This window comes from Leptidea sinapis, chromosome 6 (assembly GCF_905404315.1).
Source record: "Leptidea sinapis chromosome 6, ilLepSina1.1, whole genome shotgun sequence".
In the NCBI taxonomy this organism is placed as follows: Eukaryota; Metazoa; Arthropoda; class Insecta; order Lepidoptera; family Pieridae; genus Leptidea; species Leptidea sinapis.
The window spans coordinates 9,729,756-9,754,043 of record NC_066270.1 but is presented as its reverse complement, the minus strand read 5'-3'; the positions used below and the strand labels follow the sequence as shown (position 1 = coordinate 9,754,043).

The 24,288-nt window shown below is 34.0% G+C and overlaps 2 protein-coding genes across 5 annotated transcripts in view; one reads left to right on the top strand and one right to left on the bottom strand.

Annotated features, from left to right (window-relative positions):
• The window catches only part of LOC126965103 (uncharacterized), a 518,938-nt gene that overhangs the window by 381,122 nt on the left and 113,528 nt on the right, over nt 1–24,288 (bottom strand). The gene's annotated exons all lie outside the window — the stretch shown is intronic.
• The window catches only part of LOC126965192 (centrosomal protein of 290 kDa-like), a 29,662-nt gene continuing 5,515 nt past the window's right edge, over nt 142–24,288 (top strand). The window contains exons 1-28 of the mRNA XM_050808632.1: nt 142–321; nt 1,185–1,260; nt 2,327–2,568; nt 2,651–2,786; nt 3,348–3,484; nt 4,129–4,233; nt 4,304–4,588; nt 4,911–5,098; nt 8,245–8,526; nt 8,619–8,752; nt 9,269–9,443; nt 9,522–10,339; nt 10,402–10,576; nt 10,649–10,787; nt 11,291–11,400; nt 11,510–11,686; nt 12,086–12,344; nt 12,430–12,670; nt 12,773–13,436; nt 13,584–13,715; nt 13,801–13,906; nt 14,359–14,532; nt 17,017–17,207; nt 18,600–18,749; nt 20,090–20,224; nt 21,570–21,724; nt 22,225–22,385; nt 23,591–23,751. Of these exons, the coding sequence (XP_050664589.1) occupies nt 142–321; nt 1,185–1,260; nt 2,327–2,568; nt 2,651–2,786; nt 3,348–3,484; nt 4,129–4,233; nt 4,304–4,588; nt 4,911–5,098; nt 8,245–8,526; nt 8,619–8,752; nt 9,269–9,443; nt 9,522–10,339; nt 10,402–10,576; nt 10,649–10,787; nt 11,291–11,400; nt 11,510–11,686; nt 12,086–12,344; nt 12,430–12,670; nt 12,773–13,436; nt 13,584–13,715; nt 13,801–13,906; nt 14,359–14,532; nt 17,017–17,207; nt 18,600–18,749; nt 20,090–20,224; nt 21,570–21,724; nt 22,225–22,385; nt 23,591–23,751 (5,888 nt within the window). The remainder of the gene's footprint in view (nt 322–1,184; nt 1,261–2,326; nt 2,569–2,650; nt 2,787–3,347; nt 3,485–4,128; nt 4,234–4,303; nt 4,589–4,910; nt 5,099–8,244; nt 8,527–8,618; nt 8,753–9,268; nt 9,444–9,521; nt 10,340–10,401; nt 10,577–10,648; nt 10,788–11,290; nt 11,401–11,509; nt 11,687–12,085; nt 12,345–12,429; nt 12,671–12,772; nt 13,437–13,583; nt 13,716–13,800; nt 13,907–14,358; nt 14,533–17,016; nt 17,208–18,599; nt 18,750–20,089; nt 20,225–21,569; nt 21,725–22,224; nt 22,386–23,590; nt 23,752–24,288) is intronic.

Here is a 24,288-nt window from a genome sequence, read left to right as displayed (position 1 = left end):
ACATGTACACAAACGTCAATTGACATTACAAAAACATCGATTCGTAATGTTTTGATAGTGTTTAAATTGTTGTACTTAAGTACAACTCTCGAGAATTTTTATTTATATTTATAATATAAGTTACTCATACCTTGAAACATAATGGAGGCGGATTGGAAAGAAATTCTAAATTTTTCTCAACAGGAACTGAATGAACAAGAGAAGGAGAGACTTTGTGAGAACTTATCGTGGATGGAATCAGACGACATAGAACTTAACTTCTCTGACTTGAAAACTTTATTTAAGCTTGCCCAGGATATTTTGAAATTTAAAAGTGAACAGGTATATATTTTTTTTAATAATAAAAAGGACACGTGGTAGAAGTAAAACCTTCAAAAATTTTGGTTTCAAGATAATGAGACGAATGTAAAATTTCGGGAATATGATAATTACTGTTGGTTTTAGCAATGATCATAGTGATACAAACTTTGATAATTATTTTACATTATATTCATATCATATATCATTATATATATTGCATAGATTTATTCAGACCCAGAGCTAACATTTTGGATAAATGATACAAGGAGGCTTATGGTAACTAAAGTATGAAATCAATACTTTGGTCTTAATATGGTCAATATATCTTTGGAATGTTTCGCTGTATCCGATGTAAAATTTACATTAAGCCTCTAAACTGCATATGAAGTCCTGGTACATGTGGCTAGGATGATACATGATTTCAACCGCTACGAAAGACATTACTATGACTGCTATCATATTTATGTTCTCCTTGTGTTTATGTAGTACGTCGTGCGCATGAACTCAGAATATATTAAGGTATACTCGCGTCATACAAATGACAATCTCTTCTTCAACTATGATCGCCTGATCCTATCTCATTCTCTTGCCACCTTAATCTTATACATCTACCTGTTGTTGTCTCTATCGTCTCGCTTTTGCGTTTCATTGAGTTTTCAAATCACAACGATTCTAATTCTAAGTTTCACTTCATTAGCTTTGGACAATTAAACTGCTTACCATTGTTTATGGTGAGAAATGACGTCATCGGGTAAATTGAATCTGAGCCAGCTTGATATATTATTAATTATACCAGCTGCAGCTCAACCAGGCCTTCAACCCGTAAAATTTTTTTCCTTATCGTCAATATTGATCATTCTACTTATATAAATCAATTTTCTAAGGTGAAAAACTTACATGGTCAACTGGAAACACTGAGACGAGCACACGAAAAGAAAGACCATACAAATGTTTTAGTTGGTAAGAAATATTTCTTTAAAACTGCTGTTCTTTAGTCTATTTCTCAGTCTTATTCATAATGACTTATTGTAAACCGATGAAAAAGTACAGGATACTCTTTTACTTGAGATTAGTGCCAATTAAAAATAAATTATACGACCTGTTGTTGTCATGAGTTCTTTTTAGAGAGATTCTTATTAATATCAGTAGAATTAGCACTCATTCAATCACGCAAGTAGTACTTACTTGTTAGTATTATTATTCTCTTTATTACAATTTGGTCTTATTTTCTACATTTATATACATAACATATTTATAAAAAACAATATTAGAAATATAAATATAAAAAATAGAGTCACGCCGGTGTTGGATCACGACAATTCCGCCGGTGGTTATGGCGACAGACTGAGGAACTTCCGCACGATGCGTGCCGTTCCCAAAACAGCTGCTTTCTGTAACTGACTCTTTATCCAGTTATTAAGTGAAGGCCTCTTGAGATGATGGTCGAGGCTCTTTGCTACAAGACCGTTTACGGAAACGACTATTGGGACAGTTATTACTGTTGAATCAATATCCCACACGTCAGTAACCTCATGTGCTAAGTCTAGGTACATCGACAATTTGTCTATTTCAGCTTTCACAAAGTTATCATCACACAGGACGGTGATATTATTATTATTATGCTATTTAGTGTTCTTAATTTTATTACTAATTATTGAATTAGATCAGGTCAAGAAATTTTATGTAATTTTTGTTTTATTGTCATTAATTTTCTATTGTAATATTAATATTTTAGAATGGTAACCCTTCAAATAATATGTATAAGCTTTAAGTAGTTTGACAATCCGGTAGATCACCTTTGGTTCTCCGGAAGACCAGCGCTGATCATATCACCTGTGGATGATCAGTATTATGCTGAGTTGAACTCCAACTCTGCAAGTTCATGTAAATTCATAAATAAGTCTCATAAATGCTTTCTTTCTTTCTATTAGTTTATAAAACCCCTACAAAGTTATTTTTTTTATAAATAATAATATTAAAATAATTATTAAATAATATACTACAGCAAGCTTTTTATCAATAAAAGATTCAGATGATACAACATCTCATCAAGAAGAGAAAATAAGTGCTAACAAAGAAATTTTAGAGCAGCTTTACTTGGATATAGCTGAATTAGAAAAACGAAAAAAAGGATTAATAAACAAGAATGCCCACATTGATAGTGATTCAAGTCGCGATGTCATTACTGAAATGGAGACGATAGATCAACTTGAAAAGGATGTTTTAAAAAAGAATAATCATATTAGAAAACTCTTAACGGATATTAAGGTTAATAATTGAACTTTTTCATTATTTTAACAATTAATGCTTAATGTATATGGTTAAAATATAACTTTGGCTTACATTTTAGGTGCTTGAAGATGAAAATACTTCCCTTAAACAAAAACTATCTACATTTAAAGTGAAACTTAAGGAAGCTACACTATTAATTGAAAACCTCACCGAGCAGCTGGGTGTTATTAATGAAGAATGTTCTGAATTAAAAGGTATGTTATTAGATTTTACAAAAAATATATTTATTTATGACACTAATGGACAAGACGAACAGGACGTTCAGCTGATGGTAATTGATACGCCCTGCCAATTACAACGCAGTGACGCTCAGGATTTTTGAAAATAAATCTGAGTGGCACTACAATTGCGCTCCTCTCCTTGAGACATAAGATGTTAAGTCTATTTGCCCAGTAATTTCACTAGCTACGGTGCCCTTCCGACCGAATCACAGTAATGTTTACACATTACTGCTTAATGGCAGAAATAGGCGCCGTTTTGGTACCCATAATCTAGCCGGAATCCTATGCAAAGGAGCCTCCCACTGGTAAAAAATAATATTGTCTTTATATGACGGGCACTCACACATTTTATGAATTTGATGCTGATATTTCAACCCAATTGCATGAATCGACCCGACCGAATAAAATATATATCATAAGTACCAATCATAATAATTACAATGACAGGTTTAAGTTCTGTTATTATAACAGTTTAAAAATAAATATGATCTATCATTTTTGTTTTAATAATTAACATCATATATATTTATTCAGCAAACCTAGGAAATAGCGAGGAAACCGTTTCTCGTCTTAATTTAGAGATCCAGTCCTTAAACAAAAAACTGCAAGAGAAATCTTCTCAAAAAGCAACTGTCACAGAGGATACTCATCAGAAACTGCAAAATTTAAAGGTACTAAAATACTACTAAGGTACTAAAATTTAAATGTAGGTAAAATATATAATAAACAGAGGTAATTTTGTAGTAGCTATATCTTAGATTAAGGATTGGTCTCCGGTGTGTAGCGCACATAGATAGCACATTACCTAAGAACAGTAGCTTTTTTATTGAGGCAACTATTAGATGCTTGCGGCATCTTGACACTCAATTGTATCTTTCAAATCTTGTAAAATAACGCGAAGCGTATGTTTATTATTGAAATTAATTAAATACAAAATACTTACTGATGATCCCAGTGTCTTTCTTATTTCTTGTAGTATTAGTTTTAGAAAGTTTTACTACGCAACCCGGCATTTAAATTTCAATTATTAGCAAAGTTTAACTGAACATGTGGCACGTCAGCGTCACCCATTGGTCGATACTTGCTTGAGTATGTCCATTTGGGCGTAGTATTAGTTGCCGCACTTTGCGACTACGCCTACGATATCTAAATCGATATCGCAGGCATAGTCGTTAGAGTGCAGCGGAGACCAGTCTTTAATCTAAGAGCTATATGATAGAACCTTGGATAACTTTCATCCATTTAAAACTAACGAGTGGGAAAAATAAAAATACTATAGTTTCTTATATTACAATAATTATATATACTAATACAGGACACAATTAAACGCCAAAAGATGAAGCTGGAAATGGTTTCTGCTGAAAACCACAGACTTAAGGAAGATCTTCATAAGATTCCTGAAAGTGATCCAACAATATCGGTAATATTCTTCAATATGTACAATTTAAGTAATAATTTTAATGGCATTTTCATTAACCCATATGTAGCAGGTTTCACCAGATAAAAAAGATTTAAGAATTAAAGAACTGCAAGAAAAATTGACGGAAGCGTCACAAAAAATAATAAGTTCTGCAAATTTAATAAATATGTTGAGAATTGAGAATGATCAGTTAAAATCAAATACAATTAATGATGAAAATGCAAAATTGACTTGTGAAAGTAAAAATATTAGTGATGATTGCAAAGAGAAACATATGAAATTACAAAGGCAAAATAAAAAACTTACCAATGCTTTACGTGAAGCTGAAAACTTAATTTCGTTAAGAGAACATGAGGTAAGCTTTCATAATATTTTAACTTTTCATGCACCAAATTTATTTATTAGTATACTCATAGTTACCGACATAGTCCAAATGATTGCGAAGCTGAAGTGGCGGTGGGCAGGGCACATAGTTTGACGGATAGATGGCGACCACGTACCGTAAGAGGCAGTGTTGGTAGGGCCCCCTCACGATGTACCGACGATCTAGTCAAGATCACCGGAATGCATTGGATGAGGGCAGCGCAGCACCCATCGTCGTGGAAATCTTTGGAGGAGGCCTTTATCCAGCAGTTGACGTCTTCCAGCTGATGATGATGATACACGTAATATTACAGATTGCAAATATGTCGTCCCAACTGAAACTTCTTCAATCCAAGGATGGCATAAACACTTTGCTGTTACGACTAAAAAATAAAAAGCAAGAAATAAAATTTAAAGATGACAGTATTAAATCATTGGTTCAAGAACTTAACTCTGTTCATGAACTAGTAAATGATCTTCAAATAGAAAATGAAACCTTAAGGTAAGGTCATTATGTGTAGAATTGTAAAATCTCGTGGTTATATAACATTGTTGTAGATCGGACACTTGGCTTATTTCACACTAGCTATGTTGTATACTTTGTCAGCATGGACTTTCATCTATCTCCGCCACTTATTTTATAACAGTATAAAAAAAAAAGTGTGAGTGTACTTATGTATGCACGCAAGAAGTTATACGTACTTGGCGTAACAAAGCAAAAATCCTTAAAATTATTTATTCCTCCTGCGATTCTACGTTTGTAGAAAGAACAATATTGTAAAAATCTTGCAAAGATGACTTTGACAATTAATTATTAAATAACGAATACGGCTGCATGGGCTTTAACCCTTTGCCTGTCCTAATAAAGGACGAAGAAACTAAAAAAAAAATGAATCATTTTTATGTTGCGCGCGCGTCTTTTTAAGTTTCTCTCTCATTATTTTTTCATAACGCGCCTAAAGAAGTATAACTTCAATGATAGTATATTTTTTTAAATTCATTTATTCAAGTAGCCATTACAAATTTCATATGTACAATCTGACAAACTAGTTACTAGTAGTTACTAGTAGTTGTCGGCAGCTGCAGCTCTCGTGAGACAATAATGCTACTAAAAATAAAACTAAATGATACAGTATTAAACCTAAAATTAGTATTAAACCTAATATTACAGCATTCAAATTCAAATATTTTTATTCAAAATAGGATTTAAAATCACTTATTGAACGTCAAAAACTACCACCCATTCAAAAGAGATTGCTTCAGACCTGAGAAGAATGGGCGCAAGAAACTCAGCGGGCTGTTTTTTTTAATATAAAATATGGATTACAATGTGATATCGTACAATAAACATTTATAATTAAAGGCCTGAGGGTGTTCGCTTTATTCCCAGTCCGTGGTGTCATTAAACTTATTTGAAAATTGTAAAATAGTACGGCATAGTAAAGCAGTGTTGTAGTATAAAATTTCCCATAACTTTCATATTTTGTTTGTATCGCATTTGTTGCTGTGTGGCTGTGTTTTTTTTATCGCAAGTGTGTTGAAAAAGTGCGTATGAAACTCGTGAGCAACTTGCTCACTAGACGCAATTTGACTGTGATTTACGCCTTCGCCTATGGCTTGGGCTGTAAACCACAGCCTCGTGTATCATGAGCTTAGCTCACCTGTACCATAATATCATTTATCTACACTCATGCTTTAAATCCTCTATTAAAATTTCTAAAGCAGCTTATTGCCAACATTTAAACACCCAATCCTAATAACCATTATATCATCCAAACGAGTGTTGAAATGAAATTCAGTACAACACTATATTATCCATTTTCATATTAACACTCCTTTGGATGATATTATGGTTACTAGGACTGGCTTTTTTAATGTTACCAGTAAGCTAACTGTTTCAGAATCTTCTATAGAGAATTCATATTATGGGAATAGATAAAGTCTTGTATGCAACTGTTGACAATTAGGTATTAAAACACTCATGTGATACTATTATCAACGAACCCACATTCATGTTTTGATACCCCTTATTACACAACAGTTGCGTAAATAACTATTTTTTTTATGGAATCGTAACGACTCAAACGAGCGTACGGGTCACCTGGTGTTAAGTGATCACCGCCGCCCACATTCTCCTACAACACCAGAGGAATCACAAGAGCGTTGCCGGCCTTTAAGGAAGATGTACTAGCTTTTTTTGAAGGTACCCATGTCGTATCGTCCCGGAAACACCGCACAAGGAAGGTCATTCCACAGCTTAGTAGTACGAGGAAGAAAGCTCCTTGAAAACCGCACTGTGGAGGACCGCCACACATCCAGATGGTGGGGATGATATCCAATTGATGGCGTGTCGTGCGAAGGTGGAATAACTATATTATAATTTATTTATTATTATGCACCAGCACGAAAAGGGCGCTATTGCGACGTGAAAACGAGTTTTCACGCGTGAGACAAAGCGATTTAAATTTCAAACCCCACGTGACCATAAATCCGGGAATTATTCCGCGTTAAAAAAATAAATTATTGCGATCCGGTGCGTTCCGAAACTCATTTAGCCTAGCATATTATCTCATTGTCACAAAAATTTTAATGTTACTTATCGAAATTTAGATTTATAAATTTTACTATTGCCTTTTTAAAGACTTAATATTTAAAATAAATGCTAGTAAACATTATTATCGCTTACTTAAAAATATCATGTTTGGTTTCCATACAGTTTCGGAACGCAACATCTAAATAAAAAAATTATCTTAATAGTTTATCTTACTATAAACCTATAACAATTTTCTCGCTAGTCGAGGTGAAAAGTTGTATGTTTCACACGAGCGCAAATTTTTTTTTGTCTCGTGCCTGATGATTTAAATCATTCACTACCTCAGTAGACTATATTAGAATCACCCGTTATGCTCGTGATAGACTACTTCGCCAATTCGTGATTTAAAGTCAGCACTCGCAGCAAAAAATAACTTTGCTCATTTGTTGAATAAATAACTATTTTATAAAACATTGCTTCGTTTGTTACTTTGTCAAATTTACACGATTAATTTAGTTTTTATTGTTTTTATAAAGCTATTTAAAAAAGCCCAAATAAATACTTTAAAAATATATGAAGGTTTTTCTACGCATGTACGTATGTTCACATGAAAACTAAATATTTTTGTGTTTTTTCAACAATCTGACTTACTTTTGTTCAGTGGGAGGCTCCTTTGCATAAGATGCCGGCTAGATTATGGGTAGGTACAACGACGCCTTTTTCGGCCGTGAAGCAGTAATGTGTAAACGTTAATGTGTTTCGGTTTGAAGTGCGCCGTAGCTAGTGAAATTACTGAGCAAATGAGACTTAACATGTTATGTCTCTGATAGGTGACGAGCGCAACATGCTTAGGTACCCTTACCTTTTCTATTTCTTCCTTTACCTATTTGTAGCGTCCTCAGGATATTTTGCAAAAATCTTTTATCTACAGATTCGTAAATTCGACGGAAACATTATGTAAAGATTTCAAATGGTAACATAATGCCAAAAATCATTTAGTTTAAATTTGTAAATAGTATATAGGTTAACAAAGTCCATTCTAATAAGAAATTACCAGACATAAGAAAACCTAAATGTATTAAAATTACAATAATTACTATTTTCATGAATTTTAGGAGACAATTGAATATCCCAGCCACTGAAAAATTACAAACACAAGGAATTTTAAAAGAGTTTTATGACATGAAACAAAAAAGTTTAGATTTAAAAGAAAAATTAGATAGAACTAAGAACCGATTAGTAACATTTGAGATGGAAAATCATATAAGGGCTCAAAATATAAACAAATTAACTAACATGTTGAAAAAATTTAATGTCAACCAAGACAAAATTGACTCCGTCCTGAAAAATGAATACTTAGATATAGACGTAGATGAACCAAAATCTTCCCCTAATGAGTAAGTATTGTATTAATCCACAATAAATATTGTGTTTCCAAAGTTATGGGTATTATTTTTGTATTTATTAACACTTAATTATACTTTTACAGAAATAAAATAGCGAAGGATGATATAATTGAAAAGGATTCTAAGGAAAACTCCGCTGAATATAATGCAATAGTTGAGGAAAATGAAGGGTTACGGAATAGTCTTGTAGAACTCTTAAACTTCTTAAAAGACAACAGTTTGTACACACCCAATATGACATTTTTTTAAATAATACTGTTATAAAGAATATTTAAATGCTAACGAATTTATACACACATAATCTATACTAATATATAAAGCTGCAGTGTTTGTTTGTTTGTTTGAACGCGCTAATCTCTGGTACTACTGGTCCGATTTGAATGATTCGGTGTTGGGTAGTCCATTTATCGAGGAAGGCTATAGGCTGTTGTTTTTTTTTCAAAATTAGGGATCCGTAATAAAATTGCTATTTTGTAACACAAGGTGTAAAATCGAAAACCTATTTTTGCGTGCGCTGCAAAAACTATTGACAATAGAACAAAATGATGTACAGGCTATAATATAGGCAATATTTTATTACTTATAAAACTATCGCGTGAATTATACTTTATATGGCAAAACAACGTTTGCCTGGTCAGCTAGTATTGTTATATAGGGGTCAGCGTTGGTGTTAATTGTGCTAATAATTACTTCTTTTCTAATGCATAAAATCTATTATTTCATGTATTTATAGGTACGACAAGCTCTGGAGTCTTAACATTGGAATGTCCAAGTTTAGATAATGTACTTCAAGCTATGGAAGCTCGTCGAGCTGCTGGCTGGCTGGGACCACATATGAAAACTATTTTAGAATTAAGGGCCGCAATTGGTGGAAGAGACGCATTGTTGGCTGCTTTAAATGACTCAAGGTAATAATTAGTAATCATATATACATAGATACCTTGCATCATAGTTTGGTCTTATTTGACTTTTGCATATGATTCCAGAAAGGAAACCTTCAAAGTTATGGAACAACTATCAAATGAATCTACCAAATGTGTAAACCTCACAAAAGAGTTACTGGAACTTAAGTCCAATATTCACAATTTTGAAGACCCTGATATAAAGTCATTTGATTGCAGTGAAGGTGAATGTGGATCTTGGATATTAGAAAATCAAATAGAAGATATTGACGTGTTAGATAACAACCAATTACAAGCAGTTTTTAATAAGTCTAATGCATTTTATATAAATAAAGTAAAGTATAACTTTATCTACTTTAAAAATAAATTTGAAATGCTTAATGACAGATTAACATCATTAACTCTTCGAGCAACAGAAGATAGATATAAATGGACAATTCAAGAAGAAAAATACAAAACAGTAATTGAGAAATTTAAAGGACAATTAAATGAAGAAAATGACGACGAAAGACATTCCCCGGGACTTATTGAAGACGCGCACATTTTCACTTTACAGTCTAAATGTAACTACTTACAAGAAAATTATAGCTACATAAAAAATTTAAATAAAAATATAAGGAATGAGTACTTAGAGTACAAAGAAGAAGCCTTAGGAAAAGCTTCTGAATATGAGAATCAGATTCAAAATTTGATGTATGAAGTAACTGAATTAATCGAAAAGCTTCACAACTCTGTGCCTGTTGAATTGTTTCGGAAACAAAACATTACTCTTGTTGAATATGTTTTGAAGTACCGCAACTTAATTGAAAATGAATTAAGATCTCACATTCATTCGCATTCTGTTACGGAAGGATTGACTAAGATCAACATTGTTAAACCTAATCAAACAATTGATTCTAAAGGTATTATTCGTTATAATATTATATTTAAAAAAGTACAAAAAGTAAATAGTGAAATATTTCAGAAGTAAGCAATGATATGGATGGAACGGACATCGGTAATCCTACACAACACCTTACAAATCCAGTAGCGCCAAAAGAATTAGAAACACTCGAAGCTGAACTTAAACTTAAAAATGAACAAATTGGACTGCTTAACACAAAAATTATTGAACTTCAACAATCGCTGTCGGAATTAATGTAAATACACATTTAATTTAGATTATTTCTTCCTCATACTTATCTTCATATTAAACTTTGTGGCATTTTTAGAGACAAGACAGTATTCGCTGCGTCTAGTGAAGAAATAAAATGCATGAAGGAAGATCTTTTAATGGTATCTCAAGAAAATAAAATATTACTTGAAAATAATCGCCACCTACGTACTCAGTTAGATATTGTATCCACTAAGGTAATTTATATTGTTCTTTAAATTAGTCCCTTAACCGTGTTTTTCTTCTAATATTTTAAGGCTGCCAAAATCCCAAGAAATCGCCAATATAGCGCATAGTTGAAACCATTTCTTTACTTTTATGAAGATATATAGGTACAGACTATGACCAGAAAATTCATTTTTTCATTACATTTCCATTTTTTATAGACAGTGCAAAAAAAAATCACCAACATTTTGAAAATACTTTACAGTTGCAGCCATGCTAATCATTCCATCTAGTTAAAAATTGGACGAAAATTTATTAATTGTACTCCAATATTATTTAACATGACATAGTTTCGTTAGTTTGGTAAAGAAAATTGTATTTATTATGTTTAGAATAAATTAAAAATGCTTCTAATTCCGAATTAAAACTATGGTGATCTTGTACGGGAGTGGTAACCTAGCTCCACTCGGTTCCTCAAGGCCTTTGGCTCGGTCCTCAGCCTTAATGATTTCATTCTATTTTTCTTGGTTTATAGCTTCAAGGCGTTACACACAACAACACAAGCCATGAATTAGAAATCAATGTGTTAAGACATCAAATTCTTGATTTACAATCAACAAACGAGAACAAATCAACGATATCCAGGTATTAAAAGAAACAAAGGATTATCTACTTACGTTCATGAATAAAAGTCAGACAATTTATTTATTTTGATTAACGTTTTAGAATATTAATTAAAGTTGGTTCTTTTCAGGCTAAGTAATGAGTTACTTATAACTCATTTGCAAGTTACAGAAAGTTTTGAGAAAATTGAAACTTTGAAGGTAGCACTAAGTAAAGAACAGCAACTAAGGCGTGATGCGGAGAAAATGTTAAGGAATCAGAAAAATGTCCTGTACGTTTACAATGCACGCAATAATGATAGATTTAGGTACGTATTTCATGAGCAGTTTGTTTATAACTCTGTAATATGGTAAAATTCATGTAAGATTGGTACGTCTTCAGTCAAACACATTTTCATTAGATATTTTATGTTGTATATTCTTTGACCGTGGGTATATGATGCATTATTAGAATTGCTACATTTTAAGACAAAAATAGGTTAGAAACTCTTTAAAATAGACACATTTAAGTTTTTCAGGAATCTTATTCATATATTTTTATAGCTTATTCATTTTTTTTAATTAAAATAAATTGCATGTTGTGCAGGCTATTGTATAGTTAGAAAGCCTTAAGTTTTGAATAGTCCCTGAATATGAAGGTTAGTTAAGGTCTGAATAGATCATCGCCGATTTTCAGAGTGGGTTTATATGTTGATATTTTGTTCTAGGAACTTCAACCATATATTAGACGTCTTTCAACAGCAATATATGGGAGTGTTACCGTTGTTGTCTATTGAAAGCTATGTTAATAGTATGACTGAGCTACGTGACAGAGAAAATAGAATTAATGAAAGGGTTGACGAGATTGACACACTGCGAGAAAATTTAATTATAAAACATAGTGTGTCAGATCAAATAATACATTTATCTAAATCAAAATGCTTCGGACATGACTCTTGTGAACACAAACTGATATGTACTGTATTGGTAAGTAACTAACTAAAGGTTTATTTAGAACGTCACTGAGTCTGCTTCATGATTGGTAATCAAAACATTATTGTCTTATTTGAAGGAAGCCACAAAAGAAATGGAATTAAGTCACATTCTAAGAAAAAATAATATACTAGAGGAATCTCGTAAAACTCTGCTAGATAAATGTAGCTATTTGGAGAGGACTTTACTATTATTAAACCAAGGATTCCAGCAATCTAAGAATTTATTACATTCAAATACTCAAGGTATACAGGATAAAACACAGAGGGAAAATGTTGAATTAGATGATGTAAAATCTGACAGCGATTCTGTAGCAAATGGTAAGTACATTAATTTCTTATTTAAATTAAATTCAGTGCATACTTCAAAATAATAAATAGTGGTAATGTTACATAAGTAAAAAAAATTAATAATTTTTTTAGATGGTACATATACTTTATCTATACCTATTGAAAAAACGGAGCTTAAAACTATTTCAACGCAAACATCACAATTATATGAAAAGAATGAAACTCTTATAGCTGATAGACACCTGAACACCACATCCACTCAAACAGATATTGCCAACTATAGAAAGAAAGACAAATTAATTCAGTCTGATGAAGATGAAACAATTCAAGAATTAAGAAAGAACTACAACAAGCTCTTAGAATCAAGAGAACAACAGGAAAAAAAGTTGCATGAATTTAAAACAGACTACAACAAACAAAACCAAGAATTGAATTACGTAAATCTGCATAACAGTGATCTTAATAAGCAAATTATAGAATTGAAACACGAAATAGAGAGCTTGGTAGAGTCAAATAATCTTAAAGATATCCTCAAAGATTCGTTAAATGAAAAAGTTGATTCTTTAAAGAAACAAATAAATGAATACAGCTTTAAAGATAAGAAAAAAACCGATGTTGACACGAAGATCTTGGAAGAAAAAAATGCTCTTATCTCGAGTATCAAAAAGTTAGAAATGGATAAAAATAGTATCGTTGAGGACTATTCGAAACTATTAAAAAGTGAAAGGGATGATTATGAGAAATCTATTCTATATTTTCAATCAAAACTGATTGCTCTGAATGCTCAATTAGATAAGTATGTGTTTAAGATATTATCTCTCCTATCTTCTTTTGAAAAATGCCTACGACAGTTAATTCATTATCGCTGTCAAATTTTTCTTATCTGTATTGTTTGGAGACTTTATGTAACTAATATCAATAACACTTTGTTTATTATTAACAGGAAAGGAAAGAGTCCGCAACACGGCCCTGAAAATGGAACTGACTTTGCAGTGAAATACACATTAAAAATAACAGAATTAGAAGACAAGTGTTTTAATTTAAACAGTGATTTAGAAACTACTAAGGCGGAACTGTAAGTAGCATATAAATATCTTGCAAAATTAATAATTTATTGCATCAACAGCGCTAATAGTAATTGTTTCAATTTATCAATTTAGAAATAGCTACAAAAGTGAATTGGAAAGGTGGAAAAACTTAGCTTCGGAGAGATTAATAAAAATGGAGCATTTAAGTGAGCAGTTGAAAGAAAGACACGGTCAAGAGGTTCGTTGTTATTTTTAGTTTTATATATAATTGCTTTTAATATTTTTTGCACAATTACTTATAATAAGCCTCTGATAGTATTATAAGAAAGGACTCAAGTGCTATCTTTTTAAATATTATCTAATATATAAAATTCTCGTGTCATGGTGTTAAACTTTGAACTCCTCCGAAACGGCTTGACCGATTCTCATGAAATTTTGAGTGCATATTGGGTAGGTCTGAGAATCGGACAACATCTATTTTTCATCCCCCTAAATGTTAAGGGTGGTCCACACGATATTTTTTTGAAATTTTTTTTAAATTTGTTTGATTGTGAGTCAGCATTAAAAATACAACTTCAAATTTTCACCCATCTACGATCAACACTTACTTTTTTATCGCGATTTTAATATCGGCAATACAACGATTGACGGGTCAGCTAGTATTCATATAATAATTTATTCAATTTGTAGGTAGAATCCTACAAAGCTGAAAATCAGCATTGGCTAGCACAACTAAATGAAACCCAGCGAGAACATTACGATCTTCGTGTAAAATTAGCTGAACAGAAAGCGGAGCATTTGAAACAACTGGCAAACAAAGATGCCCATATTGAACAACTACGCAATGTTAATAACAATCTGAAGGTAAAACATTTTAAATTACGCTTAGATGTTTAATAAGCTGGGACGAAAGTAGGACATCTCCTCGGGTGGACACATCTGCAAATATGAAACAAATGTATATAATATGGATGATATCTCCACGGGTGGACGCGTCTGCAAATATGAAACTGATGGAGAATATGATTATGATGCGCATTGTGACTGTACGAACTGCTGACTACTTTAGATTGATAATTAACTAAACTCCTTATGGGTTGAAGACGCGTCCCCAATTAGTGACCTTCGCAAATGACTGACTTTGTAGAGAACTTCGTTTCGCCCACTGTAGGCCTTTTCGCAAAACGCAATTCTAACTCGTTCAATATTTTCTGGTGTTCGAACTGTTCTTCGGCGTCCAGGCTTCGTTCGTTTAAACACACGCCGGAATGCACGCCTTTCACACTTCTTCTATCAAATTGCATATTATGTAAGTTTCTACACAAAACACACGTTGTTGGACTGAGTAATCCATGAAAGTTCAAATGGATGTTGAAATAATGTCTCAAAGAAAGAAAACTAACAATCTTCTAGTAGGAAAATGGCGTTCCACGAAATTATTAAATTAAAATAAATTTGTGACAGGCAACTACTGGATTAATAATTTACTTGAATCCCAAAGACTACAGGAGATAATCCCACAGAGAACAACCTATTTAGTTATCTCGTAGAGAATTTATTGATAATACAAAATGGGTAGTCTATTATGGGGAACCCAGTACAATAGAATATGATTATTCTTTATAATTTTATATCTTACTACACTTTATTATATATTGAGGCGAAGGCCGACCGTTCTTATCTCACTTCATGATCTATACTGTCTATTCGATTGTGTTCATCTTCGCGTCACTTCAATATATTTAAATTATATTTTAACTGCCTTATTCATAATAAAACGCTTTTCGAAGGTATAAAGCTATATTAGTTAAAACGTGTTTTAAGCCTATCGAACTTTCGATAAAATTCCTTATTCATATTTGTTAGATAAATCTCCCATAACTAATATCTATAGTACGCAATGTTGCCATTTCGTCTCTATAGTACGCAATGTTGCCATTTCGTACAAAAAACATGATTATCACTAATTTAATGAGGAACTTTCAATGGAAACAGACATCTTTTCAATGCCAATGGTGTGTCAGTTGTCAAAAGTCGATGTCAGAATAATTACAAACTTCAAAAATCTAAGTTTTGAAGTCTGTCGGTTGTCAATCTATGACGGATATCCAACAACTTTGAGCGGGTAGCTTTTTATGACATTATTTAACGAATCGCTGATCGATGTAGGCCATGTTTTTTTGCGTTCGAGTGCTTAAAATAGGTTTATAGAAGGGTCCTAGCTGCTATAAGTCACGTCAGCTTTATCGGAGAGATACTGAGCGTTTTAGCTCTAATAAGCGATTATGAATACCATTTTTAATAAGCGTATATTAGCGATGTTTTAAATCTCCGCTACGTCATTGTAAATAAGACAGTTAATATTTATGGTCATCCGCATAACATTGAGTTCTTATATTCGTATGAGAACTCCTTGTACCTATTCCTACCTATAATATATATTTACGTAAAATTATATTATGAAACAGTATATATATATTTTATAACTCTATGTAATATATTAGAAAGGAAGATATTCTTTTTGACACAAAAAAATAGCAATGGGAAGACGACACCAACTAACATATATAATAACAAAGTTGGTGTCAAATATTTTTGAATTTTTGAAGTGAAAATAAATAAACAAAAACTTGGGATGGGTATAAAATGTTAAACTAGCATCAGGACATGTGATCGAAAATTCGTAAGACAGTCGTTATGGATGAAAGTTAATTTTTCTACGAGATAAACTTTTAATGTAAAATAATTGCAATAGTTCAGTAGTGTTAAGTTTTTATGTAATATAAATTGTCATTTTTGTGTACCACAGCACAATAAATGAATATTGTACTTAACCACATTAATCCTAGTACTTTTATACTGATAATAAAGCAATTCGTGGGAAATTATCCTAAAACCATTCCAACGATAATGTTAAATGGCACTCCCGGAGTGCAACCCGTATTTTTTTTCTTATGTACACAAGTCATCAGTTCATCAATTATAAGTTTTTTTTAATGAAAATAAGAGACGAGACGAGCAGGACGTTCAGCTGATGGTAATTGATACGCCATGCCCATTACAATGCAGTGCCGCTCAGGGTTTTTCAAAAACCCAAAAATTCTGAGCGGTACAATTGCGCTCGTCACCTTGAGACATAAGATGTTAAGTCTCAGTCGCCCAGTAATTCAGCCCTTCAGATCTGCTGTAAAGCAGTAATGTGTAAACATGGAAGATATAGGCGCCGTTGTGGTACACATGATCTAGCAGGCATCCTGTACCCACTGTTAAAAGTATGAAAATCATGACGGAAATAATTGTTATATTTGTCTTACCCTTCAATTCAAAGCTTCACTTAAAACGTTTCAGATACAAATAACAAGTATGCATTCAATGATAGCAACGAACGACCCGAGCTTTGACTTGTCCGCCATCGTCGAGGTGGAAGAAGCGAGCGACGTTGGTTCTCAACAAGATTCAGATCACAAGCTGGAGTTAAAGTTTGTATCGACTGATGACTTGATCGACTCACCAGATCTCCGAACCTCTACAGCTATTTGGTAAACAACTTTAACATAGACTGCTCGAAATTATTTTAACAATCTGTTATGTTTTTACAGTGATAACCCTCACTTCTAAAATTAATACACAAATTAAATTTGAAAACAAAGTTTTATGAATGATGCGGGACTCGAACCCGAACGACCTCTCGCGTTCCGTGCGAGTGCTCTTCCAACTGAGCTGACCGTTCGAGTGACGTATAGTAATAAAATCTTGTATGCTTTGTTCAATTCTCAGGTTGTGGCTTCATCTACAAGATCTACTTTACAGTTGATTGTTCAACTCAAGTATTTGCATATTAGGAATTTGACTTGAGATGTCGCTCTTGCAAATCTAAACAATTTATTATGTTTTTTAAAGTGATAACCCTCACTTCTAGGATTAATACACAAATAAAATTTGTTTGGTTTGAGTCCCTCATCGTTCATAAAAAGTTTTTTATTTGTGTATAATTTTAACATTTTATTATAAACTATAATTTTTTTTAAAGTGATTATCTTCACTTCTGGGATTAATTACCAAGTCACAAACTGAGAGTTGAACAAATAAAAACACATTAAGATTAATGCACTTAACGTCACTCGAACTCTCAGGTTGGCTCAGTGGATGAGCGCTCTCACGGAACGCGAGAAGGCACTGGTTCGAGTCCCGCATCGTTCATAAAATTTTGTTTTCAAATTTAATTTTTGTAACCAAATTATGGTTAGTATATTTTACGTGTAAGATGGAAGCTATGAAAGTCCCATTCTAAATAATAAGTGTTCTTATATTTAAGAATTATAAGGAGAACATTTACGTTTAATGAATATAGCTTAAGTCAAAGCATATTTCATCTATATTCCACCTTCGCACGACACGCCACAAGTTAGGATATCATCCCCACCATCTGGACGTATGGCGGTCCTCCACAGTGCGGTTTTCAAGGAGCTTTCTTCCACGTACTACAAAGCTGTGGAATGAGCTTCCTTGTGCGGTGTTTCCGGGACGATACGACATGGGTACCTTCAAAAAAAGCGCGTACACCTTCCTTAAAGGCCGGCAACGCTTTTGTGATTCCTCTGGTGTTGCAAGAGAATGTGGGCGGCGGTGATCACTTAACACCAGGTGACCCGTACGCTCGTTTGTCCTCCTATTCCATAAAAAAAACTAGAATCTAAGTGTTATCCAGTCAAAATGTTTATTTAACAAACATGGATATACGTAGTAACTGAACAACTTCACCAGAATCTTTTCTAAGTCAACAATTACGTGCATGGCCTATCAATTAGGTATACCTAATCCTATAGGGATGTATAACCTACGTGAAATCATTCCATATAATTATAAGTTCATTCAGTAGTTAATTTATGTGAAAGCAATACCTAATTCATATTTAATTTAATATCTTGCAGGCAAGAACCGGTCGTGGAGCGGTTGCGGAGAGAAAAGCAGCTGATAAGCAAACAAAACACAATATTGCGAAGACAAATCAAAGCCCTCGCAGGTCGGGAGAAACGAGCACGTCTGGATGCGCAGAATCTTAAGAACCAAGTCTTCCGCATGTAATAAATCAATCTTTCTTTAATGACAGTAAGGGACGAGACGAGCAGGACGTTCAGCTGATGGTAATTGATTCGCCCTGCCCATAACAATACAATGCCGCTCAGAATTCTTGAAAAATCCAAAATTCTGAGCAGCACGATAATTGCGCTCGTCACCTTGAAACATAAGATGTTAAGTCTCATTTGCCCATTAAACACTACTTCACGGAGAAATAGGCGCCGTTGTGGTACCCATAATCTAGCCGGCATCATGTGCAAAGGAGCCTTCCACTAGTACTTATATAATATATCCTAAAAGTCAAAGTCATAGTATTAAATTAGATTAGGCTTAAATTAAGCTCTTTTGAATCGTTACTATTATTATTTCTTTTACTGAATCTACCATATGTTCAGAAATAGTTGAGCTCGTGAGAAGAACATACACGAAACTCAACGGCCACTCTTTTCAATCAAATAGAGTTTTTTACTATGGCTATAAAATACATAGAACACACAAATACAATGAATGAACACGCCACAAGTTAGGATATCATCCCCACCATCTGGATGTGTGGCAGTCCTCCACAGTGAGGTTTTCAAGGAGCTTTCTTCCACTTACTACAAAGCTGTGGAATGAACTTCCTTGTGCGGTCTTTCCGGGACGATACGACATGGGTACCTTCAAAAAAAGCGCGTACACCTTCTTTAAAGACCGTCAACGCTCCTGTGATTACTCTGGTGTTGCAAGAGATTGTGGGCGGCGGTGATCACTTAACAACAGGTGACCCGTACGTTCGTTTGTCCTCCTATTCCATAAAAATAAATCCAGCTTTCTGTATAAGGTAAAACTTAGAAAGTTTACTTATAATCTAGAGCACTCCGTGTGATGGATTTTTGTTTATGTGCGAGTCTACACTGAAATCTATTTATCCCGTTTAATGGTAGCTTTCTAGAATATGGAGACGTTTTTTTATGACGATAAGGGATGAGACAAGCAAGATGTTCAGCTGATGGTAATTGATGCGCCCTGCCCATTAAAATGCAGTGCCGCTCAGGATTCTTGAAAAACCTCGAAAATTCTGAGCGGCACTCGTGTCTCGTTTGCCCGGTAATTTTAAGACCGAAAGGTCTGAAGGGCGCCGTAACTAGTAAAATTGACTCAGTAATGATGTAATGTAATCACAGTAATGATTATATTACTGCTTCACGGAAGAAATAGGCGCCGTTGTGGTGCCCATAATCTAGCCGGCATCCTTTGCAAAGAAGCCTCCCACTGGTAAAATATACCGTTTGCATATATCGTCCCTTTCCAATAAACATGGGAAATAAAAGTGTTCAAAGTAGTTGTATGTTTGTTATAGAAGTACTTCAGGACACAAGGTTGCCACAGCGGAGTCGGCAGCGCTTCAGAACAAAATAGCGTCACTACTAGCTCAACTGACGAGTGCAAGACGTGATGCTCACTCTAGTGTTGCCCTGTGGGATAAATGGAAGAGGTATTCATATATTTCTATTTCAAAATTGGAATTGAACTTAACTGTTCTCTTTTATAATTTATGTTTTAAAGTGATAACCCTCACTTCTGGGATTTGAGAACAAAATTTATGAACGATGCGCGAATCCGCGACCTCTCGCGTTCCGTGCGAGCGGTCTTCCAATTGAGCAAACCGTTTAAGTGACGTATCGTTGATAAATATATATTGAGGTTGAACAGGTTATCAACTGTTAAGTAGATCCTGTAGATGAAGCCACAACCTGAGACTTGAACAGAGCATACAAGATTTATAAAAATACGTCACTCGAACGATTGGCTCAGTTGGAAGAGCGCTCGAACGGATCGCGAGAGGTCGCGGGTTTTCAAATTTTATTTGTGTTCGCTGTTAGTCTTCAATGAAATATTAATCAATCAGTCTGTTTTTCCAACTACAATATAATCCTTCTGAATGAGTGTCATCAAATATATTGTACTAGCTTTTAGCCGCGACTTGGTGCGCCTGCAATAGTTACTTTGGGCAGCAATATTCATTTTTTTAATATACTCACTTTGCAAAGAATATACAACAAAATGCTGTGGTTAATACATTTTTATAAGCTATCAACTATAGAACTTTCATCCTCCTTTTTATCCCCACACAGGTCTTAATTTTAAAAAACACTAGAACAAAAATTTATTAATTTCTTATCGAGTTCCTAAATACAAATTTTCATGGTATCTTCGATAATGACGAACTTTAAAACCAATATTTCAACGCCGCCAAGCCTTTTGTTCGCGGTAGATAAGGTTTAGGCGTGAAAGCGTAACAAACATAACAAACTTACATTCACATTAATAATATTAGTAGGGATTTACATATAACACAACTGTTGTATGGGCTAACTTGGACTATGTTAACATGATGATGTATATGTGTATATATTATACACCAAAGTAACAATTGTTACAATTTTTGTCTGTCTGTCTGTTTGTTCCGGCTAATCTCTGGTATGGCTGGACCGATTATGACGCGTCTTTATTGGCAGGTAGCAGATGTAATAAGGAGTAACTTAGGCTACGTTTATTTCAGAAAATTTGTTTTATTTTAGAAAAATAAAGTTATGTTGCAATGTCCAAGAAACGGTCTAACTCAAAAAATAATTTATATGGCAAAACAACGTTTGCCGGATCAGCTAGTAGATATATATATGTGTTAGTAATTAAGGGATTGTATTGGCGCTCACCCTGTTGAAACAATAAATAAATAAAGTATATTTTAATCGATGTTTTCACAGCTGTCGTAATCTTTTTACATATATAAATGATCTAAGCCCTTTCTGTCTTTCTTAATGTCTTATTAATTTCAGAGCGTCTCAATCATCTGAACGATGGCAAGCGAAGTATGAAGAGAAATGCCAAGAACTTATTAAACTCGAGTCAAGTCTGAGTTTAGCAAAGTCAGCAGTGGCGAGGTTGGAAAAGGAGAAGCGCTTACTATTATCCAGATTATCTGAATGTAGGAGTGAGTTAATATTTATTTATTTAGTTTCTCAATGCAGCCCTTCTTAAAGAACGATGACATGATTGTACTTCATACCAGTGGGAGACTACTAGTACAAGACGCCGGCTGCGTGGGGATCACAACGAAACATTTTTTTAATGAAAATAAGGGACGAGATGAGCAGGACGTTCAGCTGATGGTAATTGATACGCCTTGCTCATTACAATGCAGTGTCGCTCAGGATTATTGAAAAACCCAAAAATTCTGAGCGGCACTACAATAGCACGTCCTCACCTTAAAATGTTAAGTCTCGTTTGCCCAGTAATTTGACTAGCTACGGCGCCGTTTAGACCGAAACACAATAATGTTTACATATAACTGCCTCACGGCAGAAATAGGCGCCGTTGTGGTACCAATAATTTTGCCGGCATCCTGTACAAAGGAGCCTCCCACTGGTAGAAGTAGTAGTAAGCTACTGTCCTTGTCGAGAGTTGAGTTAGTAAAAAAATTTACATTTTCAGGTGATAAGACCGTGGCTATAGAAAAACAAGAGTCAGAATTGCCCGAGAAACCTTCCCGCTCTGAATATTACGATTGTTCAGCGCCCGTGCCTGCGAGAGCACTGCTTGAACGAGTCGAGGCACAACAACGCAGAATTGTTGCACTCGAAATGGCCGACAGAGTAAGTTTTATGAAGACTTTTAACTTTTGTTTTCACATGTGGGGTAAACGTTAACAAAAATAAATAGCGATTTCATACATGTTCTACTTAAATATCACTGCTTGTGGCGGCGGCATGTTGCGAGGCCTTGCATGAGTATGGGTGGCCGTGATCACCTATGATCAAGTAGCCTTTTGCTGGCTAGATTATGGGTACCACAACGTCAGTAATGTGTAAGCATTATTGTGTTTCGGTCTGAAGGGCGCCGTAGCTAGTTAAATTACGGGGCAAATGAGACTTAGCATTGTATGTCTAAACGTGAAGAGCGCACTTGTCTTGCTCCTCAGAATTTCTGTGTTTTTCAAGAATCCTGAGCGATACTGCATTATAATGGGCAGGCCGTATCAATTACCATGAGCTGCACGTCCTGCTCGTCTCGTCTCTCAATGTCATAAAAAAATGCCTCGCTCGGCTGCGCTCGTTTGTCCTTCTCATCCATATAAACTACTTAAGTACTAACTTTACTTTTTCTGATTAGTAGAATCCAAGATGTAACTAAATGATGAACAGTCGGCGTCACGAGTATATTAAAACATTTACGCGCTGCCGAAGAAAAACTGTTCGTTTTCCCACTGGGATTAAGTAATGAAACACTTGTACTTATGTGATGGGTGGTCACAGTAGCCACTTGATGGTTTTTAGGGTTCCGTAGCCATAAGGTAAAAAGCGGAACCTTATAGATTCGTCATGTCTGTCTGTCCGTCCGTTGTGTGTTATGTCTGTTTTTTGCGAAACTATATGAACTATACAGTCGAAACTTGGTAAGTAGATGTATGCTGTGAACCGCATTAAGATTTTTACACAAAAATTTTGGGGGTTCCCTATACTGACACTCAAAAATTTTTTTTCATCAAACCAATACGTACGTGTGCGGTCTGTGGATAGGTCTTTAAAAATGATGTTGAGTTTTCTAATATCATTTTTTGTTAGCTGAATAGTTTTCGCGAGAGACACTTCTCAAAGTGATAAAAGGTGTGTGTGTGTGTGTGTGGGACACACCCTGTCCCAGTCGTACAAAGTTACAAGGAACTTTTATATACTGTTACTTGCTGCTACGGAACCCTTCTTGGGCGAGTCCGACTCGCACTTGGCCGCGTTTTTATTTAAATCGATTGAAACACGAACTACGGTACACACAATAATTATTCGTCGAACATCAATTTCAGGGCAATGAACCGCTGGTGACTGAATATGAGAAGTCCCTGGCTGAGATCACATCCCTGAAGGGACAGGTATTAAAACTGGAGTCCGCGTTGCTCGAGGCTCAGATCCAATCCCCTCTCAGGTCTTCGCGAGACCCCAAGCCGGAGCTTGATTATTGGAGAAGGTATTTACAATTTGTCATTCGTTTTTCTTAAATATTTTTTCTATATATTCTTCATTTATCAGATACTCACACTCACACACATACACACACATACAGAGAGCACTGTTTAATCTTTCAGTTCATATTCGTAACCATAGAATGTAATTTGGTTGCCTAAAGGATAGGCTATGCCTAGTGTAGGGACCAAATACTATGTAATATTATGTGATCTGTAGTGTCCGTATATAATTAACAAATAAATAAAATATAATTTAATAATAAAGCCATCAAAAATATAACTTGTCAGAAAACCAAGTCTCGAGATCTATGTAATACCAAGTCTGCCAATTTATTTTGTCCCTACTTAAGGGTCCTTCTGTCTTAAGTTATTACATAATTAGCTAACCTAACAACATCTTATATCTTATATATATATATATATATATATATATATATATATATATATATATATATTTATATATATATTTATTTATATATATATATATATATATAAATAAATATATATATAAATATATATTTATATATATATATATAAAT